Source organism: Falco peregrinus, chromosome 2, assembly GCF_023634155.1.
Source record: "Falco peregrinus isolate bFalPer1 chromosome 2, bFalPer1.pri, whole genome shotgun sequence".
Taxonomy (NCBI): domain Eukaryota; kingdom Metazoa; phylum Chordata; class Aves; order Falconiformes; family Falconidae; genus Falco; species Falco peregrinus.
In genome coordinates, this window is record NC_073722.1 from 59,919,247 (window position 1) to 59,937,700 (window position 18,454).

The 18,454-nt window shown below is 36.1% G+C and overlaps 1 protein-coding gene across 1 annotated transcript in view; it reads right to left on the reverse strand.

Moving 5' to 3' along the window:
• The window catches only part of DLC1 (DLC1 Rho GTPase activating protein), a 230,734-nt gene that overhangs the window by 154,216 nt on the left and 58,064 nt on the right, over positions 1 to 18,454 (reverse strand). Inside the window, exons 3-4 of the mRNA XM_005232092.4 lie at positions 17,983 to 18,132; positions 15,199 to 15,339 (exon numbers count right to left, since the gene is read on the reverse strand). Coding sequence (XP_005232149.1) covers positions 15,199 to 15,339; positions 17,983 to 18,132 — 291 coding nt within the window. The remainder of the gene's footprint in view (positions 1 to 15,198; positions 15,340 to 17,982; positions 18,133 to 18,454) is intronic.

Genomic DNA, 18,454 nt, shown 5'->3' on the forward strand with positions numbered 1-18,454 from the left:
CTTTTTCCTAGATAAACCTGACAATTGCAGCAAAGGCTGAATTTTAAATATCTTAAAGTTCCTTCAGGCTTTCAAGGAGATGTATCTTGACCAATCCAATCATTTAAGGTGCTTCAAAATTAATCACATTTTAAAGAAACAGTATAGTTAATCCCACATTTATCTAATCTTACACTTATTCACCAATACTCGTAAACTGTGTTGAACACTCCTAAGGCTATTCTACTGCAACATGAAATATGCTGGACTGAGAGTATACAAATTTGTAAAGAGAGTGCAAGGATTCTGCAGCATCATGGACTGTTGAGACATCAATTCCATCATCTGCTCCTCTCCTTTCTCTGAAATGAAACTCTAATCAGTTTTCACACTGAAGTCTTCACTCTCAATGGCTTATATTTCCTCACTGGCTGCCTCTCATATGGGGTTTTTGTTCACCTGACAGACTGCTATGGAAGAATAAACTTCCCAGTCTAGTGCCATTCACACACAGACAACATTGTCTCTCAGAGTGTTAACCCAAAATTTCAGAGTTACTTTGGAAGACCAAAGGATCACTTTCCATCTTGAGCAGCACCCTGTTTGCCTTTCTGTATTCTGCATGGCAGTAAGTTAACTATTAATCTTTACGTAATGTGTGCAATATTATTTAATATACAATAATCATATTTCACTATTTATTGGGTTGTAGAATATAGGGAATGCCTTAAGTACCATTATAGGTTGCTTGGATTTTACTTCTTTTTTAAAATAAGGATAGTGCAAAAATGCCTTAAAGATGGTTCAGTAAGAGAAGGCAAATAGAACAAAATTTCAGAGTGCAAGATATGTTTCAGGGAATAAAGAGACAAGCTAAAAACTTTGCTAATCTCTATGTTACAACACAGAAAGGTTCAAAGTACAGTAGTTAATCTGAAGGAAATAAAAAGGGGCAGCACACTGGAATGTACAGTTTCTATTTATAGAAAGCCCAACAAACTAGAAGCCCATGCCATTCAATTAACAATTTACAACACCTTCATTGTATAATGCAGTGCAGAAAGTGGAAGGCTGTTTCATTTCTGTATTTCCAGACACGTGTCATTTCCAACCCCATATTTAATAGTGTGTAACTGCCTGAAGGGGAGAGATCAGAATGTGTGGCATGTCTCACTGAGAGGAATTTTTGTGCATTAAAAAACCCCAAACCAAGCTCTTTCAACTATTAAACACAGAGCTAACCAGATCCCTTGCTCCCTGCTCCCTGCTCCCACCCTGGTTTTGAAGACGGAAAGGAAAGGGAAGAAAAAAAGAGAAAAAGCACTGAGTGAGACATATCAGAGGGCTAGAAAAAGAGAGGGCAAAAGACAGGGAGAAAGAGAGCGCAGGAGCAAGAGAATTCCTTACAAGAGAGGCATATGTAAAGAACAAGAAGAAATGGTTTTGCATGATGTCACTCACAGCATGTCTGTGTCTGGAAAGTGCTTGAAAAGGCAGACATGGATTTCTTCCGTTCCAGTAATGCAAACTATTCATGCCACATTTTCAAACCACGTTCCAGGAGTAGAGAGTACTGTGTACAAGTCACGAAAGAAGATAATCTAGATATTTATTCACTACCAACAGGCTGATAATTTAGGTGTTGTAATTTCCTCTTTAAATTCAGAAACCAGTTTTTCCAACTTCTTCCTACTTTGCAATGTTCCCCCCCACCCCTGCATTTCTCTTCTTTCATCTCTCACCCCCTACAAGAAGCTGATGCAAGGGTTTTTTCCTCCTTCATGTGCATGCTTCTGCTTTCCTGTGCTCTCCATCTACTGGTAGAGAGGTTAAACTGTTGTCACTACTCTTCTAACTCAAATTCTGTCTTCGTCCCCTCATTCTGTGTTCTCTTATTTGTCTTGGACTCAAGCCTGAAATTCTTTCTTAAATAAAGCACAGGAAATTCTCACCAAAAGGCATATTTACATATTACATTGTTTCTTTCCCCTTAATACAGCTTTTCTATCTTGAGGTTTTACATATTCCCTCTTCATCTAAATGCATATTATTTCAGATATCACAAATCCCCCCCCAAATCACATATCTGATAACACACTTAAAATAACCACAGATGCAAGTGGAGACATGGATTCGTGGAAGCTGAATTCAGTACTAACAAGACTGACAACATAAACAACGATTATTAGTGATGTACTTGTCCCCCAAAGGCATTGGTCTTCAGCACATGGCCTGGAAAACATCTAATACCTATGTTTGCTATAAATGCTCGTATTTCTTCTACCTTGGTCAAGCCGCAGGTAGACATGTTATCCAGCTGCATGTAAGAAGTGAACTAATTCAAATGCTTCTAGGGACAGGCAAAACCATGCCAGTGATCTTGCCTGGACTGATTTGGTGAAAGACAGGCATGGATGGACCATGGGGAAGACAAAGTGGATACAGATTTGGAGCAGGGTGGATACAGATTTGGTGTTAATAACTTTCCTGACTTTAATGCAAGATGCAAATCAGGAATAAAAGTCAGAAAGGTGGAAAAGTAAAAGAAAATCAAAGAAAAAGAGGAGAAAATAAAAAAAAAAGAGAAAAGGAGAAAGCAAAAAAAGAAAGAAGAAACAACAACAAAAAAACCTATCAAAAAGTAAAAAAGAAGAAGAAACAGAAAAGACCACCACTTTAAAGATTCAGGAGCATAATGAAGCTAAATTAAAGCATAATTTTAAAATCATTCTGCTCTTTCCTGTTTTTATATATACAGTTCTTCCAAAAGGCATTCAAATTCCGTAACATCTCAACATGGGCCGAAGTCCCATCAAGCACCAAACTTTTGGTTATTAATATTAGGAGATTAGTTGAAAACAATTTTACAGTAAGTAATGCTACTTTATAATAAACTGAACAGGTCCAGTTCTGTCAGGACAACATTTTTAATATCAGTTTAAATAGTCACTAATAGTTATGACTTTGGAGATTAGCACAGGGGTTGCTCAAAGCAGTAGTTTTCTTGATAGTTTTTAAGCAGCTCAGATGTGATCACTATACTTGCAATCATAGTGCATCTCACCTGCTCTGCATGACAATAGTAAGCATGGGACAGCTGTGTGATCTGAATCCCCTTCTTGTATGAATGTCACGCAGAGGAGAAAGCAAGCAGTATTGCCTGGGACAGAACCACACCCCTAAACCAGCATTTTGTTACATATAAACTCCTGGGATGACACTATTTTCTCCATCTTCAAACCACTCTGACCTTTTCCTTCTCTTGAATTGCTAAGGGAGAAGGTAAGGGTCTTGTGACACTTAGTCACAACACAATTGTCATTCTGTGCTATTTAGTTTGACTGCTTCTCTCCCAGTGGTCTGATTCCTAGCAAGATGTAATATCAGACTCAAAGTCTGATAAAGAAACAATGGATTTCTTCATCTTTGGATATCATATCAAATCTTTGGATATCAAAGATATCATCTTTGGATAACATGGAGTTATCCAAACCCAAAACTGAATTTGCTTTTGGCAAATTACAAGTTAACCAACAATTCAGCATCTAACAACAATTTATCCTAGCTGAAAATCTTGTGCAGCACTTTTGGACTGAATAAAGTTGCAGCCTTTTGTCACCTATTGGTCTACTGATAAAAAGTTCAAGTTTTTTCACAGCTTTAAAGACCCTTCGTCCCAGTTCCCAGAAAATCTGCAACCTAGCTTTCTGCAGCAAGTCTCCAAGCAGCCCTCTGCCTTTCCACTCCTTTATACTATCCAGCAAGGCGACCTACTTACCCTTTCTGAAATCCTCTTTCCTATCTTCTGGAGATTTCAAGATGTCTCATTAAGTTATTAGTGAACAGGATGGAAACATCCACAAATCTATGAATATTTCTATTTCAATGTTGTTTATTAAAGGCTTTTAAGCAGAATATATTCTGTTAATTTCAGCACAGCAAGATGCTCTTCAACACTATATTGAGGACTTCATTAAAAATCCTGAAGCTAATCTTCTGTATACGGTGAAATTTATCCCCTAACATATCTTCTAATTATTTCCTTTCAAAGAGACAGAATTCTAAAAATGGTGAGATGTACAGATGTAATTACTGTTGCAATGTATCTCAGTACAATTTTAACAGGAGAATTCAGATTCCGTCTTTTCAAGTTTCCCAGTAATTTTTGGCATTTATTGGTTGCTCTGAAATGCTCTGTCAGACATGAAACAGAAAAGGCATGCGTCACTAGGTCAAGTTATATTGAGATAATACTCTATGCAAGAAAATAAGCTTCCACAGAAGAGAAATAGCCCGTGTAAGGGTTTCCATGTCCAGTTGTCTATGGTTCAGAGCATGTCTGTGATGTATTGGATCAATGTAGACTATTTTCCCCTCCCCAAGACCTGCAGTAGATTAGAGGATGTGTATAAAAACATGGCAGTCCCACTGGCAACTCTAGGGCATTAATGTACTGCAAACAACAGGCCCAACAGAAAAGGCCAGCAAACTGTGGCTCTTGAGTCAAATGCAACTCCTGCTTTAAGATTTCATCATGTGACTGACAGTAAGACCGTAATGATAACAGATGGAAGAGTCTATCTGCTGCTTTGATGGGTTATAAACTTTTTCCCAAAAGAAGTCTAAACACTTTTTGAGATCAATTTACTTTTACCTTCAAAAATATCAGTAAGTTCCACAGATTTAACCTTTAAAAAAGGTTGTCCTTTGTTTGTAAGTAGTGATTACTTTCTATGTACCTCACCTATACCAATCACCATCTCCTGCAGTGATCTCTTTTGCAAGTGTTGGCTCATACCAAAACTAACGCAACTCAATTCAGATGCATACACCTCTGCATTAGAGCAATTTAAACAATACAACAAAAATGTATTAATAAAACTACTTAGTGGACTTTGTTTTTCTTCAGGGGGAATAAATTATTTACTCCATTGGCTTTAAAATGAGTTTACATCTTTTGAAGCAATTTTCCACTCACAGGCTTCTGACAGTGATTTAAAAGTTTTGCTCATCTTTGCTCATGCGTGCGACTATAATTCAGAGCTGGATTATGGGATTCAAATTCTTCAATGTAGAGATGCACTATATGGATTACAAATTGAAAAAGAAAATTTACAAAGTATTTTTAAAAAATCCCCACAATGACATAAATGTCATGTAAGCTTTTCTTGGCAGGTGCTGAAAAAGTGAAAATTTCATACTGACATCCGGTTAAACATATTTAAGTTACTTCAAGAAAAAAAGGGGAAACTTGGTAAGGATTCAACTCAGTCTATATGGAAGAGCACAGAAGAGAGACTATCACTAAACTTATCGGGCAATAAAACTGGAGAATGAATAGGAACATTTCAGGTGGTGTCTCACATTTAGAACATATTGCCATGCAAAGCAAAGCCCAGCAAACTCAACCAACTCATAACTTCAGGAGTTGTTTAAGTAAAGGAAGACATTGATATTCTGTTATTCTATCAAACCTACCATTTCTGAATGGCTAGAGAAACTGAGCCTTGTCCTAGTGATTTCATATAAAAGAAAGATTTACTTATGAAGAACAATATTTTTTTATAAGCTTTAACATTTCTTTAAGTGTAAATACATTGAAATTTACATGGCTCCATCTCTGTCCTCCACACACTGCTAGTCTGCAAAATCAGCCTATGGTTAATAATACGGAACACTCAACACAGTGGCAATGCAAGCTCGTCTAAATTTTGCTGTTCGCTATGTTTTGAAACTTCTTTAGGCTCTTTATCTTAAACTAAGGGAATGTCAGTGTCCACCCACTGTTTCCATCACCATAATATTTAAGCTAACCCTTTAACCTAATAGTTACAAATAGCTTTTAGAATAAGTTATTTAATTATAACTTTCACCTGGAATGTGCTAGCACATGAGATAGTATATGGATATCCACCAGCCACTGGAGGAAGACAAGGCACCTGGCAGTAAGGGTGTCATCATGAGAGGCAACTATTTGATTGAAAGGGGCACAAATAACTGAACTGGTTATATAATTTATCCATGTATAGTAGACAAACTGATTTCTTTTCCACTTGCAAATTGATGTCTGCATATTTCTTTTCTTTCACAATATAAACAATATTTTGGGAACAACAGGGTAGTCAATAGGTGCCTTATAAATGTTTGCTTATACTTTTTTTTTTTTCAGTCAAATCATCTGATTATCAAAGTCAGAATGTGCCATTTTTCAATACTGACTGAAAAATACACTAATAATTAAACTGATTTATTTATGTGTAGAATCATTTTGTTAGATATTACATAGAACAGTCATTCCCCCAAAACCCAAGTCAGTAATCTATCACATGAATCTTCACTAATACCAATTTTCAAATAGCAAGGACTGAACTATGTAATTCAGAATAAGGAGCTATACTCACAAATACTTTTGTCTTATTATTTATTCAATTTTGCATCAAAAGGTATATTTCTTATTAAAAATAATGGTAAATTTACTTAAAAGTAATATTCAAACTTCACGATTTTTCCTTAAAGTTTTTGCTAATGTCTAGCTCATTCCTAGAACAAGCCTCAGCTCCTGCCTAGACTATCCTAGGATGTATAACCATAAATCAGAGGGAGAATTGTAAGTTGGTGAGGTGGCGTACTTTGGCTATCATAGTCATTAATTTTGAAAAAGTACTGAATTCCAGAAGAAATGTTCTGAATAATTGATTTTTTATTACTTGTATGGTTTTCCAGAACTTCTTTATTCATAAGCTAAATAGAAAATGTCTTTCCCCCGCCATAGTTTCACAGTAATTTAGAATATCAGCCTAAACTCCTGCATTTCACATTTCAGCTCTTAGGATATGCCTCTATTTGAGACACCTTCTTTGCTGAAATTCAGCCTATTATCATCTTTATGCAGTAGCTTCACACGTTTTTCAGACCACAGTACCTGACAGTGCTGAAGTCACAATGTTATCTTACTGGTACATTGACAATTGATGCATAGAACTGACTCTCTTGACTTTTGTATGATGGGGCACTAGCAATTCTTCTAGGCATCACACATCTGTTTGGACCTGTAGGATGTATGACTCATTTATATCATCAGCCTGAATGCAAACTCAGGCTGCCCTGTGGTGAATGTCTACATGACCAATACTCATTAATCAATGCAGCATGAGTCAACTCCTTGAATACAGTCATAGTGGTCATGAAGGAACCTTTCTGATGCTTGGGAAAGGTCACTTATGATTTTTCTGTATATATTTTTTAAGATACCAGAAGCATGGCATTGGGAGAAATATTCTGTGTCCTTGCGGTAAATCATTCTGACCATTAAACCTTTTAACTATGACACAAGGCCATAATTCTGCAAAAAGCATATCCACCTACTCATGCATGTAACACTTCTGACATGCACAGTCGTGTCGATTTAAACAGAATTATTCCTGTGAGAAAATGCATTTAACTGATTGAAGAATGAGGTTTAAAAAACGCAAACTAAATGGAAGCTGAAATTTTAAATTGTATGAGTTTGTATGGTTCTTGGAGAACCTGGAAAGCTCTCTTTCTCTGCATCTGCTCATGATCATTTAAAAATGATTTCCTGCTATTAAGCCCTGAGTATTTAAATTTAAGCTACATTGAAAGGTATTGGTGCTGAGAGCAACAGAATAAAATTCCTCCAGTCACAGATTTCAGGTTTCATTTCTCAGATGTATGGCAGTACTAATAAGCACAACGCTGATGTACAAGAACACAACAGATTTGATTTGAAGTTTGACCTGCAGTGAAGAAATAGTAGTGCAAAACATGGGTTGCCCTCCTTTCTGAGAGTTTTGGAATTGTCTTGCCCAGGCCTAAATGCAAACAGGATGTCAGAGAGCAACTTTCACATTTCCTACCACAATAACATTCCTTTTTGTGACTAAAAATGATAATTTCCTCAGCTTTTTTTGCTCATACAGAAAAGATGCAAGATATGTTTAGAGGTCTAGGCTGTTCTGAAAAATTTTGACCTCTTAGACCATAAGAGTGTAGGTGGACAGAACCATAACACATTAGACTGTAACATATTTAAGCATGATAACTTTAAACAAAAATACACCCTTGCTCACAATTTTCTACTGAACTACTTGAATATTGGCAACCTTAGGTATGATTATTAACTTACTGTGAATTTTTCTTACAGAGATTTTTTTTCCTATTCTCAGACACAAGAGGCTTGTATAAAATGAGAAAAAATGAAAACCACTCTGGATTTTTCAAAACAGAGACTGTCTTCCAGGGAGGCTGTGCAATGTTCAGTATTTTTTCCTCCCAGTCGGGTCCACTTTAAGCAATAAGCAACATGCCAAGGGGAACCATAACACTCCAGTATAAGAGACTTACTGCTCTCAAACCCACATGCCTCCTATGGTAGTACACATGCAGTTGAGATGTTATGTTGTGTCAGTAATTATGTAGCTGGCTGAAAAGAGGATATGATTTTTATGAATACCAGAACTTAATGTACAAATAAATTATTGCATGTGTGGATATAAAATGAGGAATTCCTAATATAAAACTTACAGTTCGAAGGATTAATCTAAAAAGCTTCCAAACATCTTAAATCCATTAAGAGCCGCATTTTTCCTCCATTATTATAAAACCAATTCTTTTTAGGGCTAATTGGAATTTTTTTAACATCTCTAAAAATAGCCTATCCTTTATAATTTCCACTAAAACTTCATTCCCACAGAAAAATGTCAACCTTCAGTCTATCATATCTTACAAATATTTAGAATACATCTGTACAAGACAAAGATTTTTCCTTTTTTGTGTGTGTTTTTTTGTGTGTTTGTTTTGTGGGGTTTTTTTTTGGTAAAGACGACAAGTCTGTGTGTTCAATTATGAAATGTTCTAATTGGCACGACTGCCTGACATGGTGCAAATACCCGATGTCCCCCATCCAATGCCCTTCATTTACAACCGCGAGGCAGCAGATGGCAGTACGTAGTGAAAAGATGTACTTAACGTTAGAAAGAGTACAATTAGCAATGTTACTGCTGAAATAGTCACAAACTTTTGCTTCCTTTTATAAAAACAGTTATCGTATGTAACCAGACACAAACTTTTGCTTCCTTTTATGAAAACAGTTATTGTATGTAACCAGACTCATACAGTGTCGAAGAATAGTGTCAGCAACTCTACAGAAAGGAGGAAAACATGAGAAAAAAACCACCTGTATATAAGCATAGCTGCTATAAACAAGTTGCAAGAAGAGACAAAAATGTAAATGCACAACTTGACATCTTGGAAAGCTTTACAAGTCTTTATGCTGAGCACTTCACAACCTGGGCGTTTATTTAGATTCCTAATACTGTGTTGGGATCGAAGCTGGAAACAAAAGCGGACAGCCCAAATAATACATGTATTTCCTGGACTATACTGCAGCTGTATAAAATGGCACACCTTTCATTGCACTGTGAATTTCCATACACTTTGATCACTCAGGAATCAATACTGAGGGACAGAGAGGGAGAGAGAGGGGGGTTGAGAGAGAGAGAGAGAGAGGTTGAGAGAGACTGTCCCTGACCACAGCAGTACTCTTGAAGTTGTCGTAACTGGATTCAGCAGTTTTGGTTCAAGTTCTATGAGGAGCTTACTTTCATTGCAAAAAAGCGTTCACCTTTAAGATTTATGGTGCTTAAAAGACTTCACAGAACAAAAAGCACCTTTGCCATTTGCAGTTTGCTGATTCTTTCATTTGAGAAAAAAAAATACACTTGTGATTAACATAGGAAGTTATACTTCAAAGAGAATACGGATTCCTTTGGGGAATAAGCTGAAGTCAAAGAAAAATTTTGTGAATTCATAAAAGAAACACAGCATAATCCTGCTGTTATTTACTACATGACAGGCAAATGTAGCTTCATGGCAATTTATGTGTTGAAAAAATATTCTTGTAGGGTGAAATAACAGGCTGTTAGAATTCAAATGAAAATGTGACTGTGTTAAAATTTACTTTCATAATTAATTGTCTTACTCTGTTTTCAAAACCCCCTTTTTTAAAACATAGATATGAAAGGCAATTCTAGCTTAATCTACATGGTCAGGTCCTGAGAAGTCTTCTCTGATCTTCTATTTGTTTCATAGTAAGAGTCTTTCTCCCTAATGTTTATCAGAATAACTTCCAGTTTTCCCTGAATGAGTAAAATAAGAATTCAAGGAACATCATAATAGCAGCAAAATTTAGAAAAATGATGAGGACTTTAATAAATATGTAAACATAAAATAAAGGTATGAGTGACCAACCTTTCAAGTGGCATGACCCACTGTGGAAAATTTGCACAAATTCTTTGACATACTCTGTGTGTGTTTGCACACCTCATAGTTCATTGAATTTACTATAAAACATAATGTAGTAGGAAATTTAAACATGTCAAAAGTTGCTGATATACTTTATGAATAAGTAATTCTGAAATCAAGAGTTCCTTGTTCTTACCATAAATTTTAGCTTCTTTCATAAGTTAAAAAACAGTAAAGTAGCAAGAAACTTGAACTCTATTTCTTAATCTACAAATCTATAGGTTATTCTTCACAGAATGATTTGACTTTCTCTAAACAGCTGAATTTTAAAACATAGTATGAATCAAAAGCATATATGAAAGGCTAAATTATTTTAGTACCTAAAAATTAAAAGTTTGCAAAACTGTCCTCTAAGTAATGCAACCTTTTGTCCCAGTTGAGTAACAATGCTTGTGAAGGTGGACTCCTGAGCTCATCTAGGGCTTCACTGAAATTGGTAGCTGCACCTGAATCCCATTCTAGTGCATAGCCAGACTAGGTCATTTTGCACTTGCAGGCATAACTGGTGCCTAAAATCACTTTGAGAAATGAATGCATTTTAAATAAGTCATTACAGTTAATTTGAAAAACAATCTTCTCCTAGATACCAGCTCTTCTGGTGATAATAGATTTCTGATCACCTTTGCACAGCATGATTAAAGATGTCCAGCTTTCTAAGTTGGACACTGCTGAAGCAAGAGTGATAGGACTGCCAAGAAAAACATTAGAAAATAATCATGGCTGATTTTTTTTCACCTGAACAGAAAATAGATAGGCTTTACAGAGCAGATGTTCAAGGACAAAAATTTGGCCACAATTTTTAGGCTTTAGTTGCTATTGTACTTTAGCCAAGTTTTTATATTTAGGAAAAAAAGAAAAGAAAATGATAATTGATTCAAGCTTTCCACTTTCCTTAACTAGTTAGCTTTTAATTGGGTGCTGGAGAAGGCTGTTGTAACTTACCTTTTGTTATTAAGAAACATTTTAAATTCTGTAGCCCCATGTTGTTTTTATAATAAAGTAAAAATTTAAAAGAAATTATTTCTGGTCTTTATTGTTGAACAAGGTTATAAGTATCCAGATGTGTGGCATTAGTTTGTTGAAGGTAACAACACGCAGGATATTTACATTCCTTGCTCTCCAAATCCAGACCAGACAATCCCATTTTCCAGTCTTTCTCATGACCACTGGGGCAAAAGCCTGTTGATTTAATATATTTTTAAGTTGATTTCAACTCTCATGTGATTAATGCTTGCCAAGTGTATATCCTCAAGTGTTAATAGTAAAAAATCCTTGTCTGTTTTGGAGACTAGTGAATAAAACCCCAGAACATAGAGATGTGCTATTTATAGAAGCATGAACATTCTTTAATTTCTAAACATAAGCAATATAAAGATACCAAAAATATTTCTTACTACCCAATCCTGAATTATGAAGGAAATGTACCTGTTCATGTGAATCCTGATTTCACAAGCGCTGTCCATTTGTGCACCTTGCCAAACGTACATTTTGAGGTAGTCATTATACTGTGGACTAAACACTCTAATCATCACATTATGCTATTTCATCCTGACCATGAAATGTAACAGTGGCATCCTAAATTTAGGATGAACGATATTCAACTGTGTACTTCTCATAAGCCCAAAACACCATGTACATCTGCCTATCAAAAGCTTTCACGTTGCACCCGGCAGAATCATAGAGAAACCTTTCTACAGAAACACCTTTCTACAGTGCTCTGGGGACAATCCTATTCTTCCGTATGCCTCTGTTCTGTAAGGAGTACTCTGTATGTATGCACATGTATGTGTATGCTCGTATGTGTGTGTACTTTACACAGGCGTTCATACTGACAAGAATGGATTTGGCTATCCATAAGTGAACTTTTGTAAAGTGTTAAATAACTTGTGTATGTAAATACATCTGCAACCCAATTTTCTTTAAAAGAGTATCTATCATTAATTTGCAAACAAAATCATAAATGATACTGAATTTTAAATACAAATCTGAATACCTCTGCTACCAGAAATCTTGTTTAACATTTCATAAAATCTGCCCATGGAAATTTAAAATGTCCTGATTTTCTGTAAGCCTATGAGTGAATTATCAAACTGGGATTATCAAACCAAATTCTGCTTATGGATGTTCCAGCACTTTGTGACATTGTTAGAACCTTTTTTGGTTTAAATTCATACAAAGCTCTATTAACATGAATGGACAGTTTGTCTGTACACAAATTTCCTATCTCTAAGATAAGATCTTATGTAGTTAATCTATTTTACAAGTTCTTTATCATGGACTAGATTTTAACCGATATCTCTGCCTTATTATTCCTATCCTCCCAAACTGCACACAATGTCATGTTTTAATTGTACAGTCTGATTCTAATGCAGTCAACAGTTTGCTGTAGTTTAAAAATATCACATAACATTCTATAATGTAGCGAATTGCCATTGTACTCCTGTTTACATATTATTAATAAACACACAAAAAAAAGTTGTCCTTGGACATCTGGAATCCTTGAAGATCTGCAGTTGCAAACACCAAAAAGGAAGCACAAACCTTGAAACAATCCATTATCATTAAAAAGTAGCTTGCTGAATTTCCAGTGCAGAATAAATTTATTCCTACATCAGCTAGTCTGACAAAACAAAAACAAAACCCCCAAAACCAACAAAAAAACCCCAAAACACAACTATGAGTAGAGTGTCCCTTGAAGATAAAACACTGCACTTGTTCTGGGCAGTGTTTCAAGGACATGCCATTCAATATACCATTTATAAAAATTCATTCTGGGTAGAGCTGAACACTAAACGTGACAAGAAGAGCACAGGAACTTCTTTTCTACTAATATGGATTTGCAGTCAAGCACCTAGCAGCAGATGAAAAACCAAGGGTAAAGATATACAAGGGTAAGACTGAAGGGATATTTTCTCCTAGTGTGTTTCAAGAAAACTTATGCTTTCAAATAAAGTTTGACTGCAGGTAGGCAAACAGGCTGAAGTTTTGAATAGTTGAAACTACAGCACACATTAGCAGTCTGTTTGTGATCAGAAGGGTACACAGTCAATCTGAAAGCCCAAAGCCAAAAGGAATAAAAAAATATCTGACAGGATCTTGTTTTTCCTAATATGCAGATCTACATTCAAGCAAAAATGGTCCACTTCTTTCTCCTTTATCAAACCTAACTGTGATAAAAATGAAAATATGGTCTTTGTCTGAACATAGTTGCTAAAAAAAGCCCATCACCAAATCCCACTATAGAGTGTGGTGAGTTGCAGCCTGCAAAACTTTAGGAGAGTTGAATTTGGAGAAAATTTAGCTTCACTTCTCAAAAACTTTAAAACAAGGGGGTTCTGTATTGTACCCCTACAACCCACACATCAGCAAACATTTTATTAATATTCACAGTTACTCTACAAAGTAAAAAAAAATCTCCAATATACATTAAAAAGTATGTAATAAAAAATATTCACAGATATGTTCAGCCTGATATATCCATCTGAGCAAAAGTCAAATAAACACTTATAAAAGGTGAATTAACACACAGTATCTAACTCCAAAGCAAGCGAACCACATTTCTGCAAAGCCAGTTGTTAAGAGTTCCTCAAGTATTAGTAGAAACCCCTAAATTTTAAAAGGATGTTTAATACCTTTGAGAGTGTCTGTGCTCTTCTCACGATCTGGCAAAATGGGATATCACCTTCTAGCATAACGTATGTACTTATTTGAGAAGTTGTGCTACATTGTGTGCAATGACAGAGTGCAGAGCTCTCTATTTGCTAAAGTTATGCACTGATGATAAATTACAAGTGAATTTATTTTTGTACAAATGAACAATCCTAAATGTAAATATTTACTAGAACTTTTGTTACTGTCTTAATCAAAGTCATTAGTTAACTTGCTATTATTGTGGTGCATTAAATGACAACTGGCCTCTATTTTACTTTTTATAAACTTGTCATAAACATAAATACTTATGTTAACCACACTTTATGTTTTAATATTTTATCCCAGATTTTCTGCTAGTCTGGTTACCAGCAGCAGCTGAATTTGTGGACAGATGGAGCAGGAGTTATGTTAAGACTTTTCAGCCTAGGCAAAGTTTAGAAGAGTCTAAATTTCTGTGCCTCTTGAGGGTGTGGAAACAGCAAGTGCAAGAGGGAATAGAAAGTATGTCAGGAGTTTCTAGGACATCCAAGCTTTTCAGCACATGTTGAGGGCTGAAGCATTATGAAGAAGGATTCTCCAGTAGATGGAAATGGCAAATGAAAGGACCATGCTCCTCATAGCTATATGTATCTATGAATGGATACAGAAGGAGGTTCCTTGCCATATCTGAGCTCTCAGACCTGCCCTTCCTCACCACAGCGTGTACTGGCAACTAAAGGAAAGGGGAGGCTTCCCTCTGATCCTCAGCATGTGAAACCACTTGCCACATTTGGCCTTAGAATGACATTCTCCCTTTGGCAGGGTAATACCTCTGCTTGCAGTACACAACAGTTAAGCCCCTCAGGAGGACTAGGGTGGCTGAATTTGGGAATCATAAATCAGGCTATGTGATTCAACCATCTTTTTCTCTGCTGCATCCTCCACAAGATTTAGGAAATGCTCCAAGTGACACCACTTCATAAAACCTTATTCCTAAGTAAAATGGGCTATCTCTTTTAATTTATTTTCTCACATAAAACCTCAGTTTATTAAAATCATCAGCTGGTAATAGTGTGTTTCTAAACATGGAGCTTCTAGGATTGTTTGCCACTCAAATGGCACCTTGAGACAAAGAGCATAAGTCCTTTTTTTCAGTCACACATATACTGTGGTACAATCCATGTAATGAATAGTATAAAACATCTTTATTTCGCTTCCAACCCAATATCATAAGTGAAGTTAAGAAAATACAGTCTTTGTACTCACCCCAGCCTTTGGTTTAGCTCCAGAGCTGGCTACCAAACAGGGAGATGCTAGGTCAGGAGCATGGATGTTAGGAGATAAGTTTGTTTGTGAGTGACTTACTGAAGCAACATCCACTCCACTTTCAGAGCCAGATTCAACATCCTGTAAACAAATGCAAGTCTCTTTAGTAAATGTGAATATGAAATAAAAGTCCAGTTCTTCTAAATAATGGAAGTGTTTAGACAGGCTCACTCAAATGTATATGCTTAATTCTCTGTGTAAGAGTAATTCCCCTTGTTCTTTTCCATTACCTACACATACACTTGCTGTCCTCTTCAGTGTGGTGGTTTGCATTAGCTGCTGTTCTGAAATTATAAATCACCATTAACATCAAAGCTATAATTCCCCTAAATGTTAGAATGCAAGGTAAGAAAAATCAGTTTGGGGCTGCAGAAGTCTGACATTCTTCTCTGATGTTCAGTATTTCCTGTGTGCTCCCACCTTCTGTCTCTGGCAGCATTGCAAGCTCAGTGAACATCTGTAAACCATTACACAGCTGAAATGACATCACCATCCAGGAGTTTATACAATTCAGAGGTACAGCTCCCTAGCTTTTTTGGAATCAGCAGACACTTATCAGCCAAATGCTATTTCTGGTTAAAATGCCCTTACTTTTAATGACACTGATTACATTCCTTTTTTGAGAATAAAAAGCAGAAATATAGTATGTTTTATTGTTGAGGAAATAAAAAATACAGGGCTTGCTTGATTTACTGCATAGACTGAGGGCAGGGGATTATACTGCTTGCAGATAAATTGTGACACATGTCTGGCAAAGAGCTGGCTATGTGTAGAACCAGCCGTATACTGTCAGGATTATTAGCCAAGGTGCAGCCTGCATGAATACAGCTACACAGTACACAAAAAAAAGGCTGAACTATTAACCCCAGCCAAATCTGTGCTGACAAAGCCTCAGTTTCCTAACAGAAAGTTCCTAGAATAGGCAAAATACGGAGCAGACACATCTCAGGGGTTCTGCTCCTGAACTGGAAAGAAGTGGCAACCCTTTGATTCATAATTCCAGTTAAGCCTCTGGTCTGCCAAACTGAAGCTGCCAATTAGACAGGTGCCTCTAAGCAAGTATGCAAACGTGCCGTTTTCTGAAAAGGGTTAGAAATTAGGGAGAAAGCTGCACTCTAGGTAGGATCATGAATTGAGTCAGATACTTCCTGCCAGTGAGTACTCTGCAAGTGAAACAACAGGAAATGCAGCAGAGCCATGGAAATGCCTCTGCAGAAGTCAGCTTGGGTACTCTTTAGAAGCTTCTGCTTAGCAGAGCTATGCTGCCACAGTCCAGAACCCTGCTCCCTCCCCTGTTACCCATGTTTTTGCATCACATTCAAATGCTTTGTTACTATAAAATCGATATGAGACTGAACACAATGCATAAACATCCTGAAAACCAAATCTTTTGATCATCTGATTTGTAATACTGAAAGGCTCAAAAATTCGTAGAAAATTAGTCTGCATATGTAGCATATATAACATGTTTGATGCAAGCTGTCTTTCTGGAGGGCTGCTTTGCAGCGTGGAAACAGGTACCACCTCTGATTATCATGCAGGCTTACTTATACAGATTGCCTCAACCCTCTTTACTGCTGTAAGAAACTAGTTAAAATGCTGACATGGGTTGGTGAGATACAGAGAGCAGACGTTAATATCATATTTCAGCTTTCCTGTGGCATCAACCCTTAAGGACATACTGTGAGAACATCGATGCCCAGGAGAAAAATGTTTAACTATTAAAAGTGTAATTATGTTATGTCCTTTAAAAATTATATATTTATATAATCTTCAGCTGACCAAACTGAAACTTAAATACAGCTTTTCTCACCTACAGACCACTCACTTGTCTATATAGCAATAATGAAATCTGGCTTCAATAGGAATAACCCTTCATTACTTAAAAGAAAATGCCACTAACAAAAAAAAAAAAAAAAAAAAAAAAAAAAGATCTGAATATCTGAATGTTAGCCTAGTGATCTTAGAGCTGTATTTCTCAGGTTTCTTAAATTGAAAACCAGCTGCAGCACACGTGGGTGAAATTAACAGGAAGCCTGCATGAGAACACCTCGGGTCAGCCATTTCATGTTCTTGTTCTTCATAGTTACATGTGTAAACATTTTTCAGAAAAAAAGAACACATCAATCATGTTTGTGAGCTGTCCAGTCTCCATTCAGACTACTCTCAGCAAGGAATCGTCACATTTAAATTAAGAAAAGAATTAAATAAATTTAAGCAATTAAAGTGCACAGTTTTGCCCAGAAACTTATTTTGAATGACAGAGGATTTCATAAGTGTGTCTATGCCAAAAATTTCATGGACCCTCCCACTAGCAGAAAAGCAAGATGTGTAGCTCAGACTTACTTTCAGTTCTAGCTATTTAATATCAAATGACACATACACATATGCTCTGAGACTGGTGTGATCCTGACTCTGTGCTGAATCTTCATGTATAGTAAGCAATAATTAGAGTGCCAGACATTTATTGAATCTTGTTGATCTCCCATTCTTTCACCTGGGAGCTCTGAAACTCTCATTTATGAAATGATGCCAAAAGGAAATACTGGATGCTAATATTACTGCCTTCAAACAAAAATACAAGACAAAAATCTTTACAAAAAGAGCTTTAGTTCTGAAACCAAGGAGCCAATAAATGTGAGGAATGAATGAAAAGAAAAATAAAAATTGAAATAAACCCAGATTTTTCTTAGAAAAATAAGAAAGATTAGCAAACTAGCTTACAGGTATATGCCTCCGTTTGTATGTCGGGGTGCTGGATGGGGAGGAGCCTGCACTGAGAGCATTTTCAATATCCTGGTCAAGCTGGTCCAGTTTCATAATTAACAGCACCATTGAATCCAGTCGTGATTGATCCCGATCTTCCGTTACTTCCTAAGGAACAGAACATATAATTGTTAAATCTGAAATGACATTACTTGGAAAGAATAAGCTTAAATTAAGAAAGCTTTGTTTATTAATTTGGCATAAAAGTACATTGAATAATAATCAGAAAAATTCTTTTTTTTTTTTTTTTTTAAATACCCTTTATGTAATTAATTCACTGAGCTTTGACTTACTGCTGGGAAAACTCCGTATTAATATTCAATATACATCAACTATAGCGATTAAATTTTTAGAAAAGCACAATTGTTTGGTGCAAATGCATCATTACAATTTCCTTGATACACATACTCTTTAAAGAGCTACTGATTCT